Raw genomic sequence first — 17,680 nt, 5'->3', positions numbered from 1 at the left:
TTCTCAGCGGAGGATTGTGGCATACATGCTATAAAAGAGTGGACACTGCTGCTGTAGTGTGCATATTTTAAAGCTATGGGACTTACTCTGCATTGTCTGGAGGACAATGAAGAACGTAACCTTAAAGGAAAACTGCAATTTTAGGGGGTTGGCTCAAAATGCATATTCTGGATATCTGCACTCCAAAAATCTGAATGGAATCTGGTCATAGGTCAAAACTCAGATCTGTGAGCGAACAAGGTGCAAAACCAGAAAAGGCATATGACATAATGACCCTGAAAAGAAAAATCCTGGAAACTTGTGGAAGGTCATTCCAAGGGCGCTATAAATATTTACAGTGAATGTTTTTTTCACAACTTCTAACTGCACTTCTGCTTATGAGTCATCTCTTATACTCACCGAGTTAAATTCCATAACACTGTCATATACGCATATGTGACTTACCTTATCATGTTGATCAAATGACAAATACGTGGGTATTTTTTAAAATATTTTATTCCAAAACCTTCAAAATAAGTTTCAAGTTCAAGAAAGTAGAATAAGCTTAGACACAATGCAAAGCATCATATACAGACGGATAAAATACATTTTATATATTGCAGACAAGCCATGGTGGGTCTTACATATTTACAATACGTATGTAAACTTTTATGTACAATCTTTTTTACACATACAAAAAAGCCTTGTTTTCTATTTTCTTTGTATATATTTGTATAGAGATGTGTGTGTATGTGTATATATATATATACACACATACACACACACAAACACATACACACTCACACACATACGCATATACCCCCTTACCCACCACACACACACTCCCCACTAGCATTTGTACTACAATAATGGAAAAAAGTACATATGTCAATTCAGATTTTCTTCATTTTATATTACAAATGTATTTTCATAAAAATATATCTCTGTACAAAAATGTTTTTTTTTTAATTTGTTAATATTCTCTCTTTTTTTTTCTTTAGAGACACTTTAAAGTTACACAGTCCTCTCCTGTCCGTTTTCATTTCGGTTTGACGTTATCAGTACATGTATGCGGTGATGCTGTTGAGTCTTTTAAAAGAGCTGCATGGAGCTCACTCAGGTGCTTTTGAGTCATCAAGGGATTCAGTTGCCGCTTTAGAGATTTTTGTAAAAAGAATAATCTTTTTTTTCCACCTGCTTGCAAAAGGTGAGCACTAGCATTAAAGTATTTTGAGCAAAAAAAAATGCTGCTCAAGATAAAAAGCTCATTTTGAAGTCTTGGGACACACTCAGTGGAATGAAGTACATTCAGAAAAATTATGTAACTGCCGGGCCTAAGCTTGAGTCACAGGCTAAAAGCTGATGCTAAATTGTGCGTTCACACAGCAGTGAGAGTGGCTTTGGCCCCGGATGCTACACTGGAGATGACAAAGGAGAGTTTACCCCATGGTTGACGGATTGTTTCATACGTAAACTGTTGGGTGGGACTGAGCAGTCAAACCGAGGAGCTTCTGCTTCCCTGACTGTGAGGAGTTAACTTCGCGGGAAGAGGAACCGTGGTGTGTTTCATTATAGACGAGATGGTGAGCTAGAGAGAGCTGTGCCTCGCTGATAACAAAAATGTGTCGAAGATGGACAGAGTCTATGTCTTTAAATATGCAAAAGAACCAGGAAGTTGGCTGATAACTCTTTAAGCATAACTCTGACATCCTCATATAACTTCAGTGCACTTTCCTGGAGAGAACTTTCTGGACTAACCTCCCAAATGAAGACGTAACTCTCGTTAGGTGAAACTTTCCCATTTCTGTTAAATACCCAGCGTCATATTCTGAGAATATCTTGGCCCTGTTTAAAAAAAACTTGCAAAACTAAGAGATGCAACATCAAGAATGGAAAAGTTGAACTTAATTTCTTTGGTTATAGACTTCCAAAAACATGCTAGAACACATAAATCACGCTATTGGCGTTAATCCCTCCACACATTATACTACTGTAATATCCTAAAAATGACCAAAATAGCAAGAAAAATGTGACAGAGCCCAACATATCTTCCTTACAAAAATAACACAGATGTGAAGAATGCGTGTAACACATGCATTTCATATAAAGCAGTGATTCTCAACTGGTGGGTGGGTCACAGAAACGTTTTCAGTGGGTTGCAGGTGGGGGGGGGGGGGGGGACTCGTGTCTGTGTTATTGGAGGTGAATGCCATGTTTTATCGGCAACATTGTCAAGCTTGAGTGAGCGGGACACACAGCTGCAGACATCTGCTGGAGAAGAGCGTGCCATAAAGAGAGAGAGAGACAGGGTCGTGTCGCATGGGGGAATTACACCCCCAATAAAGAAAGTTAATGCCCTCTGGGTAGCCGTCCCTTTAAATATAAATTGAAAAATAGCCGCCATTTGGGTCACCACTTGTCATGGTGGGGTGATGGTGGGTCTCCCAGCCAAACCAGTTGAGAACCACTGAAGTAAAGGATTAGACAGCAAGAGCAATAATGAAGACCCCCAATCTATGCCTTTTGGACGTTTTGCAGCAAACCAGTATAATGAGCCCCTAACAAGGCACTATGATGAACATAAAGTGCTTATTGGAAAGTGGAGAAGGTAGAAAAAACAGAGGGGGAAGGTTTGAGTCTGGTCCTTTAGATTGAGCCCTTGTACGGAAAAACAATCAAAACTGTTCCTGTCGTAGGAAACAGTAAATGCATCCTGTTGGCTATTCAATTAAGCTTAACAAAGGGCGTTATTATCTGTTAAATGTTGCACTGGAAACTCAATTAAAAAGACCCACCTGGAAATGAGCAAAATATTCAGAATACCAGAGAGAAAAAATACATGATATTGCCACCTCCATACGACTGTGAGAAGTGAGAGCCAATGCCGTGCGAGATAACGTGGGTGCTCCACTCCACCGTGAAATCTCTGGGGTAATTCAATTGTTTCCTTTTCCATCAATTCACGAGCACGGCCGGCAAGGGGCAATATTCTATCTGTGGCATTGAGATAAGTGAGGGGCTGTAAAAGTAATAACATTGTAAAAACAATTACCAGCCCCACAGCCACTCTGATTGAAGGAACATTACAGTGATTGGTTTCAAAGGCCTGGATTTCTGTGGGAAATTATGTATGTATGTGATTATAAACACTTCATTAAAAACCTGTTTGTATGGATGCTGATTTGGTATGTCAAAGCCACTCTGCTGCATTCAAATATGATACTGTATATGTATATGTTAAAAGGATGCCACGCTAAATTGGATTACATCATCAACTATGGGCCCTGTCATTGGGAAAACAGATGGCAATTTTGAGACTCCACAACATGGCAAAAAAAATTAACACAAAGCGCATGTAATGGCTCCATTTGTTGTAGTGGAGTTCAAGCACTACCCATGCCACTTTAGCATCCACGCAGGTATGGGGGTACTTAGAGGTAAATAGCAAGGGGCACGGTGATTGGTAATTCATTTTAGCACCCTTTCATTGATTCCGTAGCTAACTTTATCTTAATTCCAACCAATCAGTATGCCTGCAACTCGCCTGCCGTCACATCTTTGAAGAAGCCCCCTGCGACCTAGTCATGGCAAGCCGAGACAAAACAAAGAAAAGCTAGGCTTTCAAAAGAAAGTGAGCTGTCAAAAGTTAACTCAGAAGGGGGAAAAAAAACCCAAATGTAATCCAGCAGACGTTAATCACTGACTCATCCAGCCAAGTGCCTCCTAGTCACTTCTTGGGGTGGTGCACTGCAGATATGAACACTTTGTGAGCTGAGTTTGCAGTTCCCACAATGGAACGCTCCTACAGATCTGTTAAGATCTTTGGAAACACGACAAGTAACATGTTTTCTAGGTGATTATGCACTGATGGAGAAGTGTTTTCATCAGTGTCTAAACATTAGGCTAGGAACGCAGGGACTGATGCTTCTGGTTTTGAGCTGTGCGTATGTAGGGTAGAGAAATAAAGCCATATTAAAATTAGAAGATGGAATGGACGGGAAATTTACCTCAGGGTTGCAGAGATCAACATCAACCATCTTGCCTCACTAAGTGCTTTTTCTGCAGCCCTTTTCTCACTCAAAACTTTGCAATGGACACTACTGGACTGCTTGCAGAACATCAGCAAAAAAAAAAAAAAGTACGGACTGAATATTTCTCTCCAACATGGCCTTGGGATTGCATTTTAAATGTATCCTCCAGGGAAGCAGACGAGTGGATGGGACCAGCCATAGAAGCACATGGCCGTGGGTGGAGTTTATCATTACAGAAAGCAAGTGGGGTAAAAATCCAAACAAAGTAATGGAAAACCAGAGCACATACAGCAACGTAAAGACCAGTCCGGCTCTTTCAAACTGACATATCTTTCTCTTGTATGTTGATCTCTGGTTCATATACCAACTGTATATTTCTTTTGGGTTGCGGCCGAGGGTGATGAAGAAAGCGGCCACAGCTTCTACACACTTTCAGGTGAAAACATTTTCTCCAGACGAGATAAGAACTCTTCAGCCACAAAAAGCATTCTGTTGTAGCTGACTTGGTGTTGCTTCTTTCGTGTCAAGGATGTTTCTTTTTTTTTCTTCTGTGAATAAAATTTGCCATCTTGCTCAAGGAGTGATATCCTCGAAGATGGGGCAAACATCTCCTCCCGAGACTAAAAAGTGAATGTAAATAGGGAACAAATGTTGCAAATGGACAGATGAAAATATAGTTGGCATGGGACGATAAATAAGGGTGAGGCGGTGAAGAAACGATGGAAAGATATGAAGACAAAACAAGGAGGAGGGGACATTAGATGTCAAATCCTTGAATAGTTCACATCAGCATTTGATAAGCTGTTATTGTTGTTATTGCAAAGAAGATCACACCTGACGGTTTCTTACCTTGACAGGAAGCAGTCACTATACAGCTGTGCACACTGTGCTGACTGTGAACTCCGTCTCATTGGCCATGATGTCAGTAGGCTGAATGTTGCGGTCATACATGGGGTTCTCGAATGTAGCCCGTCCATTAGTGTTCTCATGGCCCACGTAGCCATTGAAAGGGACCCTGGGTCTTCTTCTGGAGTAAGAATGCAATGCAACATTGTAGTCGAGGTATGTGACGATGAAACATGGAGAGTAGTCAGTGTACCACTTGTACAGCAGTATAGATTTACTAGCCACTGAAAATGATGCAACACGCAGCCATTACTAAATAGCTAGGAACACAGGTGAATATCAAAGTTGGTGGTGGTAACGTCTCGGGCTGTATGAACTGCAGTGTGCAGGAGTGACAGACAACCTGTGCAGCTCGTCAATATCATGCCCAAAAGGATTAAGACAGTAAATTATTAAATAATTTGTATTTACAAAATATTATTAAACATTTTATACAAATAATACACAATATTAATATTAACAATATGATTGTTAATAATAATATTAATATTATTAATAATAATAATAATATTATTATTAATAATAATAATATTAATAATAATAACAAATACAAGATATATTTTAATAAATTAATAATAATATATATTGTTAAAATATTTTTACAATTATAAACATTTTGGACATGTTGACTGTGAGGTGTATTCACTTGTGTTGCCAGCAGTACCAACAATAATGGCCACGTGTTGAGTTTTGTGCTGACAGTAACCGTATAAAACCATACAATCTGTACACTGATGAATCCAGGTTATTCCATTTCTATAGTATATCTTCTTGAGAAGATATAATTGGTGTACTCACTTTGGTAAGATAGAGTAACATGTATACCTGTGTTTGTAGAGGTACAGAGCGAAGCCTGCGATGATCATGGCTATAAAAGGCACTAGGATGGCTGCGGCCACAGAACTGCTGTTGGACGCAAAGTTGTAGGCTGTTTTGTCTCTGCTGGGATCTAAACTCTCTGCAAGGAAGAGATAACATTGTATTGTTAATTCCACTTCAGTAGACTATTTAAGAAATAGCACAGGAGGGAGATTATCCTCCCAAACCCCTGCCAGTAACTTCTGTCAAAAATTCAAGGAAAATAAATTTGAAAAAGAAAAGATGGTGATTATCATGGTTGGAGGGGTGCTGCCAGAAATGTTGAATTTACATAATAGACTGAGCAGACAAGTGACCTTTTAAAGTTTATTCTGGTGCTTTACTTTAATTTCCCCCCCTTTGGGAACATCACAACCTATTGTCCTAAAAATCACTCTTAATTAGTGGCATGCGCCATTTCGGATACAATTTTTTAATTTAGAAGAGTGTGTGTGTCTTGGTGAGGAAGAACACAGGCAGAATGACAGCACACCTGTTTGCTATTCAGCCCCCCCGCCTTCCAAAATAAAGCTTTGATAAAAAGAAGTGACAAATGAGAAGGAATTCAATTAGTGGCTTATGTTGTGCTTGCCAATCATCCCTTTGCCACATGAACACACGCATGAACCCATGCAGGGGCGCCGTTTGTCCACAGCTGAGTTCCAACAAATTGTGTGGGATTACTACCAAGACGTGTACTGCAAGTATTTCATATCGGACTGGAAACACTGTGAACACGTAGGGTGAATCCCAATTCTTGTGAACGCGCAAAACCAATGGGTAAGGGGTAAGACAAAGGCCAAAGGGCTAGAATTGGAATCAGCCTTAATCTGTGTCAACACAGTGAACATCCAGTCTCTTCAAAGTTCCTTTATATGTCTTAACTGCTTTTGTACCTTGAAGCCACACAGCAAAGCACTCCAGGCCTCTTGGCTTTGCTTTTTTAATATAAACTCCTGTTATATCTGCAATAACCAGACAAAGATGCAGCACTACTGGGCACACACGATGAGATTCATGGGAATACTGACTTGAAAGTGTACTTTAAGAATAATTCATTTTTGTCACAACCTCGTTTTAGCACAGCTTATCACTGGGACTTGTTACATGAATAATTACATTTACAAATGAGGACAGACAGAAGACCACATGAATCCTGCTGTGAGTTGAAGTAAATCCGTGTACCCTGCAATTTTTACTTGTAATCATTTTGTGGAGTCAGAAAACAAATGGAAACAAAATTATTAATAACCTGAATGTTTATTAGAGGGATGGGTATCTTTCAGCTGGAAATGGCACAGAAAGCGGCAAAAGATGATCCGGGTCCAAATGCTTAACATTTGTAATGTGTACCAAGTGGGAGCTTTTGGTTCAGTATAGCTGGTTACCAATTCGATCCAAATACTGTGGAAATTCTGTTAGCATATTCCAAGGTTAGAAAGTTTTTTGGGTCACATCAGAAATTTAGGCCAACATTTTGCCTTTTCCAGGTCCAAAGTCGCCTTTTTCTATTGAGCCTTCTAATACCCTTTGATTCTCCTCACCATCTTTGTCAAAAATCAAGTCTTTAATGTTAAATATTTATTTATCCCTTTCATTCATATGTAAAACTATTAACATTTGTTTTGTGAAAAATGAATTTGGGTAGTCTCACACCCTTTGAAACGGAGTAACTATGCTAACCAAGGTTTCACTGTACAGGGGCGAACTGGCCATTGGGAGTACCATCAGTTTTCCCGGTGGGACGATTAATAATGCATGGTTTGAATGATGGTTGCCATGGCAATTGGTAACTACGGTAATTAAATCTCTTGGGCCCGATGCAGACACACCCCTCCCTACATGCAAAGCAAGCACTGTAAGTAGAACCCCACCATCCATGGGGCAGGAAGGGGCCATTATGCAATGCTGCAGTGACATGTGTATGCAGTGTCAAGTCAGTCCGAGGCTCAGTCACCAGTTAGAGAATAAAAATGCTAAATCCACCCACTCTGCAGCCTCTGTTGGTTGAATGTTAAATGCTGCGCCAACGCATCCCAACCATGGACATTTTTTTTAAGAAACAAAAGAAGGCTTGTAAAGGAATGTTGAGTGGAGCCAGTTCGAACCAAGACATCCAGGACCAAATTTCTGTCCCAGTCCAAACCTACTACTGTGCACATAGTATATTCATTACACTCCTGCTATAAAATGAAAAAAAAAAACTCTTTCAAACAAGTTAACTATTTTAGGTCCTAAAGTGAGAGCGTAAACACTCTTGGGTAAGCACAAAGCTCTAAAAAATATACTCCAGAAAATCAGGTTTAGGGGATCTGGGGAGGCCCCAGCCGTATAATCTTCTTTGAGGGGCGAATACTGTGCCACACTTGGAAAATCCTTGCCCTAGGTTATGCTAGAAGCTACCAGAACCTTTTAGAATGGGGTAAAAGTGTGTGTTTCTGTATATTTGCCTGATAAGATCATGGCTAGAATACTTTCTTGGCATTTCCTGCCTGCGTGTATGAGTGCTAAGATTTTGCATAGCCTGCTAGTATAACCAAATATGACGGTATTATATGTAGTAATAAGTTGTGTAAAGGAACCATAGAAAGTAAATAGATGAGGACATGTGAAATGTTTGATGAACAATATGGTGGTCACCTATATTTGCATGAATATATACAGACACATCAATCATAGAGATTATTTTTATTATCTAGTGGACATCTAACTTACCCAGTCTCTGGAGACCAAACTGTCCAAAGCCTTTTCCACGGACAAATCCTTGGTACACAAAGGAGTTGGATGAAGAGATGTAGGACACCTACCGAGGGAGAGAAAATAGTCACAGCATGTGTGTGCGTAACATCTAAGCATTGCAAAAGAAAATAAGGAATGTATCATCAAAGTGTCAGCCTCTGGTACAGGCGGAAGATGAATCACTGTGTCAAAAGGAGCACTGAGGTCTGACATGTAATATGACACTTGTATGGACACACTCAGACAGTTGCAGAGAGGAGCAACCTTACACCCCGGAACATGCAGAGGTACATAAATGCATCACTCTAGCCAGACTGTGTGTGCGTGTGTGTGTGTGTGAGTGCTGCAGGAGGGAATCCTGATTACCCGAGCAATGATTTAACAGACGTTTTAATTAAAGGTAAAACTCTAGGTGGGCCCTCTATCTCCCCAGACTGACAACTTATCTAGATGTGTGCTTGTGCATATTTCCCTCATGAAGATGTGTGTTTCACAGAACCTCCCCCCGAGAGTGCACTTACGTGTCCATCCAGGGCCCAGTTGTCAATTTTGAACTTGTTGACAAAGATCTCCACGGGGCCTCGGATTTGGTGAACCTGGAGTAGCAGGTGAGCTTCTTCTCTTTTATATGTGCCTGCAAGGGAAACATAAGGTGAATTCAACTTTACAGCAGTATATAAATATATAATAATAATAATATGTATAATATAACATATATAACATAACATAGTCGAGTCTGCAACTAATTAATCAATGAACAAATAAACTACAGATGACTACAGTAATAAACTATGATACATAAAAACTTGGTATGCTCCAATTGATTGACGACCGATCATTATCGGATGATTTTCGTGGAAAAGCACATGATCAATGCCTTTCAATACCGATCACCTGTTGCTCATACTGCAGGGAACCCCGTGTGCAGTGTAATGTCCTCTACCTGATTCATGTTTTTTCCAGAAAATTCTGGTTGTGCAACTTTTGTGGCATTTGACTTTGGAAGTTCCACTGTCGATGGATAGCAGATAGTGTCCTGCCAAGTTTCTACACCAACACTTAGGACCTATTCAATAAAAGAGCATCAATTCCATAAGGCTATGCATGATTTTCCAAGTGTGTTGTGACAATATTAGCAGGAGAGAAGTGATGAGACTTCGCTTTTTTGCTAATGCAAATTTGCATTTTAATGATTGCAGCTGCACATCGAATATGCCACAGGGAAAATGTAAAATGTGTTCTGTTCCATAACGGCAGCAATAATCTACATCACACAGGGGGGCTGCATTGATTTCTTTCTCCTTGTCCTCACATGAAATTATTTGAGCCGTCTGTAGGGATGAAATGCCAACAAGGAGCCAACCAGTCCAAACACCAAAGCCATGCAGAGTCGGTTAAGGAAGGGAAGTTTAAGGAAGTTTACTGTGTACTCACCCGCGAGTTTGAGTTCCACGCCACTGTGGTCAAGTAGTGTTCCATTGACGCGGTTGCTAAACGGCTCAAAGGCAGTGATGCTGAGCATGGCGGGCTGCTTTTTCCCCAAGTACTCATACGAGCCCCTCCAGAGAGAGTTCTTTGCAAATACACCGCCTGGGACTGGGGGAGAATGATGGAGGGGGCAGGAATGACAGGTAGAAAAGTAAGTGACACAGTTATTATTGGTATTGTTATTTTTCCTCCCTCTGGAGGTGGTGTCAGCCTGCTCAATGGAAAAACAACTGCAGAGGGAGAGAGGCATTTTCATGCATATATTTATATGTTTGTGATTAAATAAGACTATTTATTTTTATTTACAGAATGTAATTATCTTCAACAGTTCTTTTTCCTGGCTTCTCACGATAATGTTTTCTTTGCCATTCATGACAGATAATTTAATATTAGAGAAAAAAAGTTCACAATTATTGCAATAAATCCACTTTTAATGTGTCTACAATTTGTACTAGACCAGGCCTATCCAAGGTAACAAAAACTGTTATCTAGCAAGAAGTTGTAATTTTATGAAAATAATATAATATTATGAGGAAAAATAAAGCATAAAGTTGAAATGTTAAAGAACAAAGATGGTATTTTATAGATAAATATTATGAGAAACAACAAATAAAGTTGTAATTTTTGAAAAATTAGGTTGCGGAAAAGGTTGTAATGAGAAAGTCAAAATTCCAACAAGAAAATGTATAAGAAAAAAGTTGAAGTGGTTGGTAAAAAAACAAAATGAAAAAAATGTATATTTTTTTGAATAAAAACAAAATATGAAAAGGAAAAAATGGTTGTCTTTTAACAAGAGGAAAAGGTCAACACAAAAGGTCACAATTTTATTTTATTTTATGAAGAGAGGTGTCTTATTAGTATTATATTAACAACATTAGAAATTAACAACATTGTAATTTTAGGAAATTGGGATGGAGAAAAACTTACAATGTGGGAATACAGTCAAAATATAAAAATTGAATTTCTTCTTAGCATATCTACATATTATTTTCATTTTTTATCATGTGGCCCTCGGTGGGAAACATTTTGACACCCCTGTATGACACTTTACAACAAGAGTGTAGTAATTGATAGGGTTATAACAGTCAGTGTAAATGCATGGCCAATGAAGATGCAAGTAAACAGAAACAACAATTGGAAAAACTTATCTTCCAGACCAGAAAAGAGCCTGCCTTACCGGGCAATTTGGAAGGAGGCTCCTGCACTGTTCCCACTGGGCTCTTACCACTTGGACGGTTATCAGCTGGGGAGCACATAACAACACAATATCAACTGAAGAAGTCGCTTCTGTGGCAGGTTAATCTTGACTTTGAACACATAAGCTCAAAGAGGAGACCATTAGTGTACCCCTGTGACCCGCGGAACACTGGCCTATAACTCGGACTTGGCATAAAAGTCCCCTCTGAACTGCGAGTCTGTTAGACACACACTTTTGCGGCTCAGTGAGACCAACTTCAATAATGTCACACAAGTCACACAGGAAAAGTAAACAGCCGCCCCCACGCTGGCAAACAGAATGGAGGACGTGCATACAAAGACAGGTATATGGAAGGTAGTTTATGAGCAATAACGTCGGCTCAAGTAAACACAAAGAAGAAGAGGTGCAAACTCCTCCAGCCCTTCCTTCTTTATTAGCTGCCAGGATTTGAGCTGCCCGTCCATCACTGGGCCCAAAGGTGCTTTTAAACCGCATGGCCGGTTCCTCACACAGTCACTCCTAACGGCACACCATCACCTTCTTTAGTGCTGCAACTCATCCGTGCACACAAAAAGCTTTGCATCTCTCCCTAAAATCAGACAGCATTATCAGGTGTCAGTGGTTTTAGTTTTCCTTCTATATATTTAGGCAAACACTTCACCAGTCCATTTGTCTGCTCCACCTTGTTAACGCTGCCTCACTGTTTATAAGAGCTACTCCTGCTTAGCAAATCAATGGAAAGTGTTGTTCTAATCAGGTTTTGTCCCCGTGTTAATATTGCAAAGCTTGCTTGCTGTGCATGTGTGAGTGTGTGTGAGTGTAATTGTGTGATGGATGGACCTTCCTACCCTGGCATGTGTCTGACTATAAGCAGCTGTTAACCTAGGTATTTATCAGCATTAGGCGAACCCGACATTTCACCCCTGTTTCACCCATAAACACTGCTTCTAAAAATTAAATTCACTCTCGTGTTGTATGTTTATAGATTTCGGATGTCAGGCTATATGCAGCAAAAAGGTAACATAAGGTTTACATAATTAAGTTGCAATGAGAAATGCTCACTAATGGAAGAATCATGAGCATATTTCTACCTGCACAGAGAGGTGGTTTCCCAGTCCAGCTCCCATCGGACTTGCAGGTCCTGTGCTCTGATCCTCCAGCCAAGTAGAATCCGGGCTGGCACGTATAGATCAGTGTGTAGCCGAGGGATGGCAGTTCAATGGCCCGCACGTCCGATTGGGCTGGCAGCTCTGGCTGGCTGCAGTGGTGAGCTGCAGAAATAAAAATGGGGATGAAGGGGGCCAAGATGGAGATAAGGATTAAAGGGAGCGAGGAAGAAAGGAGAGGGTTTTCACGTGAGAGGTTGGAAACAGCCAAGGTACAGGGAGAAGGATCAGAGAAACAGCATAAAGCAAACAAGATGAAGGTAGAGTGTATGTAATATGAAAGCGCACGTTCAACAAACACATTTTATTTTCCAATACAACCGTGATGTGAGCTCACCGATGCACTCAGGCTGAAAACCACTCCAAGTGAGGTTGGGCAGACAAGTCCGAGATATAGAACCCTGCAGCAAGTAGCCTTTTCTACAGCTGAAGAACACCGTGCTGCTGATCTGAAAGCCGGTGCACAAACAAGGACATGACAAATATAGGAAACATAAATAAACCTTGTATACAATAACTGTCATATAAAGCACACTTTCTTTATTTTCAATGCTGTCCATAAATCTGCTGTTATTCTGTCACAGGAGACTATAAAGCTCCGGCCACTTGCAGCCTCCTTTACAGTTCAGACATTAGCAAACAGATCTGTTTTCTTTTTTTTTTGTGTCTTTTATGGTAGTTTTCATACCTGATATCCTTGGCTACTGTTCTGATTCCCAAAAAGAGGCGTGCCCGGGTCTATGCAGGTCGTGTGTGTAGGATCTGAAAAACACAAAAACAAAGTTGGTTCCTTTTTAATGCACATCATGCACAACAATAAATAGTCTCATCATAAAGCACTTAGCAAGGTATAACATTTTTCTCAGTGCTGGTATGAAATACTGTCTGCCGTGTGATTGCACTGGGGACTGTTGTTTTTGTTGGCAAGTCAAGTTTGCTAGAGGCGCAGTCTTGCATTACAAGATATCTAGACGACACTAACATGGAAATATACCTATGCAAGAAGGTTGTGTTCCACTCCAAGTGCCATCATATTGGCAATACCTCCTGGTAGAGCCCACCAGGATGAAGGGAGAATAGCAGGAAAAGGAGACTGACGAAAGGTAGGTAAATCCCCGGTCCTCCCTTCTCCCTTGGGCAGGAAAGCCAGGGTCTCCACAGAAAACAGCTGCAAAGACAAAAGCCCCAAAGGGAGTAAACTATCCGCATCGGGACGTACGACATATGCTACACATAACCTGTAGTTGAGTAAAAGAAATGTCACGCATAAGCTACTTACGGAAGCACTGCGGTTTCTCCCCGCTCCAATTGCCATTGCCTTGGCAAATTAACACAGTGGGGAGTGACAGCTGGTAACCTTGGTTACAGGAGTAACTGATGCTGGAGCCCCAGTTGAAGTCTGTCCCAACCACCTGTCCATTAGGAATGATCGGGGGCGAACCACATACAATTGCTATGGTAGCAGAGAAAGGAATGAGATTGACCAATTGATATGCGTATATAAACACAGTATCTCACAAAAGTACAATAACTATGCTACAGTGCTGTTTTTCATCTTTTTGTCCTATGGAAAGACATACTGTACTGTTATCAAAAAATGTTGCTGAAATATGTGGAATTTCCTCACTTTTGTGAGCTATGATATCTTCACAAGGTAGTCATCCACAACCTTACCCTTGCAGAGAGGTTTGGTGCCGTTCCAGGTGCGGTCCTTGGTGCAGACGAGGGTGGAGGCACGGTCAGCGTCCATGGTGAAACCAGGAGAACACTGGAAACTAACCGTATGGCTGTAGGTAAAATCATTCCCAGACCTCACCCCATTGGCTGGTATGCCAGGGTCACCGCAGTTGATTACTAGGGACAATAAAATAAATTATATAGTAGTTTCGTTCAGCCGTAAACATCGGAATGAGTAGAAAACAAAGTGCTTGTTGTGACTGGCAGTGTCATTTAACTATTAATGTGGTTTGCAGTAGTGCAGCTTGCACAGCATCATAGTGACAAGTGTACTTTCATTATGTCATTTCGTCCATACTGCTGATTTACCATTGCCATTAAAAAAATTGGTATTATATTTATTGCATTACTGCACAAATGTCTTATTTTCTATTTATTTCTTATGAAGAAATCAGTTTGTGAAACCAAAAAAACATTTCATGCCTGGATGCCAATAAAAAGGTTATACAAATTCCCCTTCATATGAGTAAATGATAAGCATATAGATTAATTCCCCGCTAAGGCAGTTAATTACCAGAGCACTCAGGCATGTTGCCAGTCCAGGTGCCGTTTATCGTACAGTGACGGGTTAGCAGGCCCGTAGAGTAGTAGCCCTCCCTGCAGGCGTAAGTAATGGATCTGGAAAAGGTGAGGCCATCGTGGACTAGGATCTGGGCATTCCGAGGAGTTCCAGGGTTTCCACAGGATATTACTAAAGTGAGAGAATATGGAAGATGAATGTTTACTAAGTGATGGTGGGGAAACAGTTATATCTGTCTATTAGCTATGCTCAGGAGCACTGCAAATTCCAGACTATTGCGTACACCTGAATATAACCATCTTCTTCTTTCTCTTTGGGCTTTTCCTTTCAGAGGTCGCCACAGCAAATCAATCTCCTCCATCCAACCCCCTCTTCCGCATGTGTCTTTCTCACACCAGCTACCCTCATGTCCTCCTTCACTACATCCGTGAACTTCCTCTTTGGTCTACCTCTACGGCTCCTTCCCGGCAGCTTCCGCAGCATCCTTCTACCAATATATTCACCATCTCTCCTCTGGACATGTCCCAACCATCTCAGTCTGGCCTATCTGACCTCTAACATGTTATGTCCCTCTGATGTACTTGTTCCTGATCCTATCCATCCTGGTCACTCCCAATGAGAAAAGTCATAAGAATAATACACACCCAATTTACAGAGAAAGAACATCTGCAGCTGTAACATGGGTGTCACTGTCACTTTTCATCAAGCAGTCCAAACAGAAGCTGTAGTAATTCTACACTTAAACTTAATAAAGATTTGTCAGATCAACACACGATCGCTGCATAAGACCTTCTTTTAGCCAAAAATTAACTGTATCAGTGAAAAAAAGTATTGGCTTATATTAGGGAATTTACAGTAATTATACGTCAAGATGTGTGTCATACTTTTCAGTGCCTGTAAAGGTTGTGTGTCACAGACTCCAGATTGTTTCAGACTCTCAGAGCCCCGAGGGTACCGGCCTTCCATAATGACCAGATGTGGTTCGGCCTTTGAAGCCGGTGCCAGGTAAGAAACAGGTGGGCAAGGCCGGCTCATATGTACACACCAAAGAGGAAAAGAGCCAAAGGCAGACACGACAGAGGTGGTGGCATAAGGAGACGTGTTTGTTGTTTAAAGCTGGAGGGGTGGGGAGTGGGGGGGGGGGGGGGGGGGGGGCAGGTTATCTACTTCAAGTGTTGTACTGACCTGGTTTAAGGAAATTTATAATATTTATATTATATCATGTTTACAAACTTCCCCAACCCTAGTTCCAAACATCCCTTTCATTTCATTCATTTAATTTTCCGCCACTAGTCAATATCTGCACTGTGGGTGCCTGAGATTCAAGCAGTCCTCAACTTTTCCCCTTAATGTCCTTCCAACTCTTCATTAGGAATCCCGAGGCATTTCCAGGCTGGATAGGGTGCGTAATCCCTCTACCGTCGTCTGGGTCTGCCCCTGGGTCACAAGTGGATGTGTTCAGAATATCTTCACAGTACATGCAGGAACGCATCCTGATACAGATTGCCTATCGACCTCCACTGTTTGCTTTTCCAGCAAAAGAAGCATTCATTACGCTACCTTTTCCTTGATACCCAAACTTGGCAGCTGCGGTTTAGAGAGAGACTCAAATTTTAAATAAATTCTTCGGCCTTCCAACTAACATCTACACATGACAACATGACACCTATTGATCACATTCTGCCTCACTTACAATGCCCAGACCTTGTTCAGTAAAATACAGTGGCAACCTTGAGGCAGAGTCTCTGCAAGATATACTTCTCCATTTTTTGCTCAAGCTGTCCAAATATTTCTTTAAAATGGCCGGATGTGCAAAATTGTTTACTTTTGGACTTGCCCCACACTTCATCAGCCCGCCCTATATCAAGAAGAAAAGCTTTATGAAAAAGGCTTCGTTACACATCTTAAAATCAAGCATGGGGCTCTACAAACTACTCCTCAGTCCGCAAGTGTGCTCATTTTGTTTTTCTTCAAGGAATAAACTAATCTTGCATGATGCTGCGGTTAAATGTGTACATGAATATGCTAGTGATGCAAATGCAGTGTTATTATATCATGTATACACTGTCTGGCCAAAAGAAGAGATCACCACCTGAATTTAATTAAGCAAATAGGTAAGCACCTCACATTGAATAATTACTGCAGGGCTGATTACAGGTTATTTAACGCTAATACGTACATGTTGTGAATAGCTTCTCTTTTATTTCCGGACAGAAATATGTTACAACATTGCAGAAGCTGAATAATTCCACAGCAAATGCATACAATAATCAAAGCTAAAGGTGATCCCTCTGAATAAGTGTTTGCAAAGGCTCCCTCATTTGCTAACATATGATGTTCTATAATATGATATAACAGAATACTATTTGAAGTCATCCGCATGCGTATCAACAGATTCATATTACCTTGGGTGTCTAGGCATGAGAGTCTGACCTTCATTACATTTTTCCCCTCAGGAGGAGGAGACAACCCTACTGCGAGTTTTGTTAAATTGTACCTCTCATTATTCTCCAAGAACTTGTCTTGTCTCATTTTGGAGCTAGCAGCAGATTGTCCCCTGACAAACAATGTGTGACCTTTTTTATGGCCAGAAAGTGTATGTCATCTATTATATTGGGCAAGTGCAAAGTTACAGTGTCTATGGAAAAGTGCACAATTGTCAGAGACACGCATGGACAAACAGTAGGGCTTACCAAAAGCACTTTTCAACTTTCGATAGGTGGATGTTGGCTTCCAATACACTATTAGAGTAAAAACTAAGATACTAAAATTGCTGAAAAATATTACAATACAGGACCTTTGAATCCACACATCCTCTATTCCAACACACTTAATGAACATATGTATGTCTTCCATACCATGACACTCAGGCTGAGTACCCAGCCAGGTCCGATTGGCCAGGCAACTTCTCTCAGGGGAACCTTTCAGCATGTAACCCGGCTCACAGCTGAAGCGCACCACGCTACCCACTGTGAACTCGTCTCCCAAACGGATGCCATGCACAGGAACGCCTGGATCTCCACAGAGTCCTGCAGCGTCCCCTAGGGAGGTGAAAAGA

At 40.9% G+C, this 17,680-nt stretch overlaps 1 protein-coding gene and 1 long non-coding RNA gene across 5 annotated transcripts in view; one reads left to right on the top strand and one right to left on the bottom strand.

Moving 5' to 3' along the window:
* Window positions 1-477: 477 nt before the first annotated feature.
* The window catches only part of csmd2 (CUB and Sushi multiple domains 2), a 148,775-nt gene continuing 131,572 nt past the window's right edge, over window positions 478-17,680 (bottom strand). For both annotated transcript variants that reach the window (XM_058046312.1, XM_058046313.1), the window contains 15 exons: window positions 17,481-17,663; window positions 14,617-14,793; window positions 14,040-14,219; window positions 13,645-13,818; window positions 13,360-13,533; window positions 13,054-13,127; window positions 12,703-12,814; window positions 12,291-12,470; window positions 11,179-11,244; window positions 9,948-10,109; window positions 9,035-9,147; window positions 8,490-8,577; window positions 5,742-5,874; window positions 4,860-5,037; window positions 478-4,630 (listed from right to left, as the gene is read on the bottom strand). In XM_058046312.1, the coding sequence (XP_057902295.1) occupies window positions 4,878-5,037; window positions 5,742-5,874; window positions 8,490-8,577; window positions 9,035-9,147; window positions 9,948-10,109; window positions 11,179-11,244; window positions 12,291-12,470; window positions 12,703-12,814; window positions 13,054-13,127; window positions 13,360-13,533; window positions 13,645-13,818; window positions 14,040-14,219; window positions 14,617-14,793; window positions 17,481-17,663 (1,976 nt within the window). In that variant the 3' untranslated portion in view covers window positions 478-4,630; window positions 4,860-4,877. The remainder of the gene's footprint in view (window positions 4,631-4,859; window positions 5,038-5,741; window positions 5,875-8,489; window positions 8,578-9,034; window positions 9,148-9,947; window positions 10,110-11,178; window positions 11,245-12,290; window positions 12,471-12,702; window positions 12,815-13,053; window positions 13,128-13,359; window positions 13,534-13,644; window positions 13,819-14,039; window positions 14,220-14,616; window positions 14,794-17,480; window positions 17,664-17,680) is intronic.
* LOC131101337 (uncharacterized) lies at window positions 4,932-15,390 on the top strand. 3 transcript variants are annotated; one of them, XR_009119186.1, is made up of 4 exons: window positions 4,932-5,072; window positions 9,010-9,121; window positions 14,048-14,154; window positions 14,954-15,390. It is a non-coding gene; the product is annotated as an uncharacterized LOC131101337 (long non-coding RNA). The 3 variants fall into 3 exon arrangements; XR_009119185.1 differs by having other exon boundaries at window positions 14,048-14,158; XR_009119187.1 differs by lacking the exon at window positions 4,932-5,072 and adding an exon at window positions 6,793-6,935 and having other exon boundaries at window positions 14,048-14,158.

This window comes from Doryrhamphus excisus, chromosome 14 (genome assembly GCF_030265055.1).
Source record: "Doryrhamphus excisus isolate RoL2022-K1 chromosome 14, RoL_Dexc_1.0, whole genome shotgun sequence".
NCBI classification, from domain to species: Eukaryota; Metazoa; Chordata; class Actinopteri; order Syngnathiformes; family Syngnathidae; genus Doryrhamphus; species Doryrhamphus excisus.
This window is presented reverse-complemented; position numbering and strand designations above follow the sequence as displayed.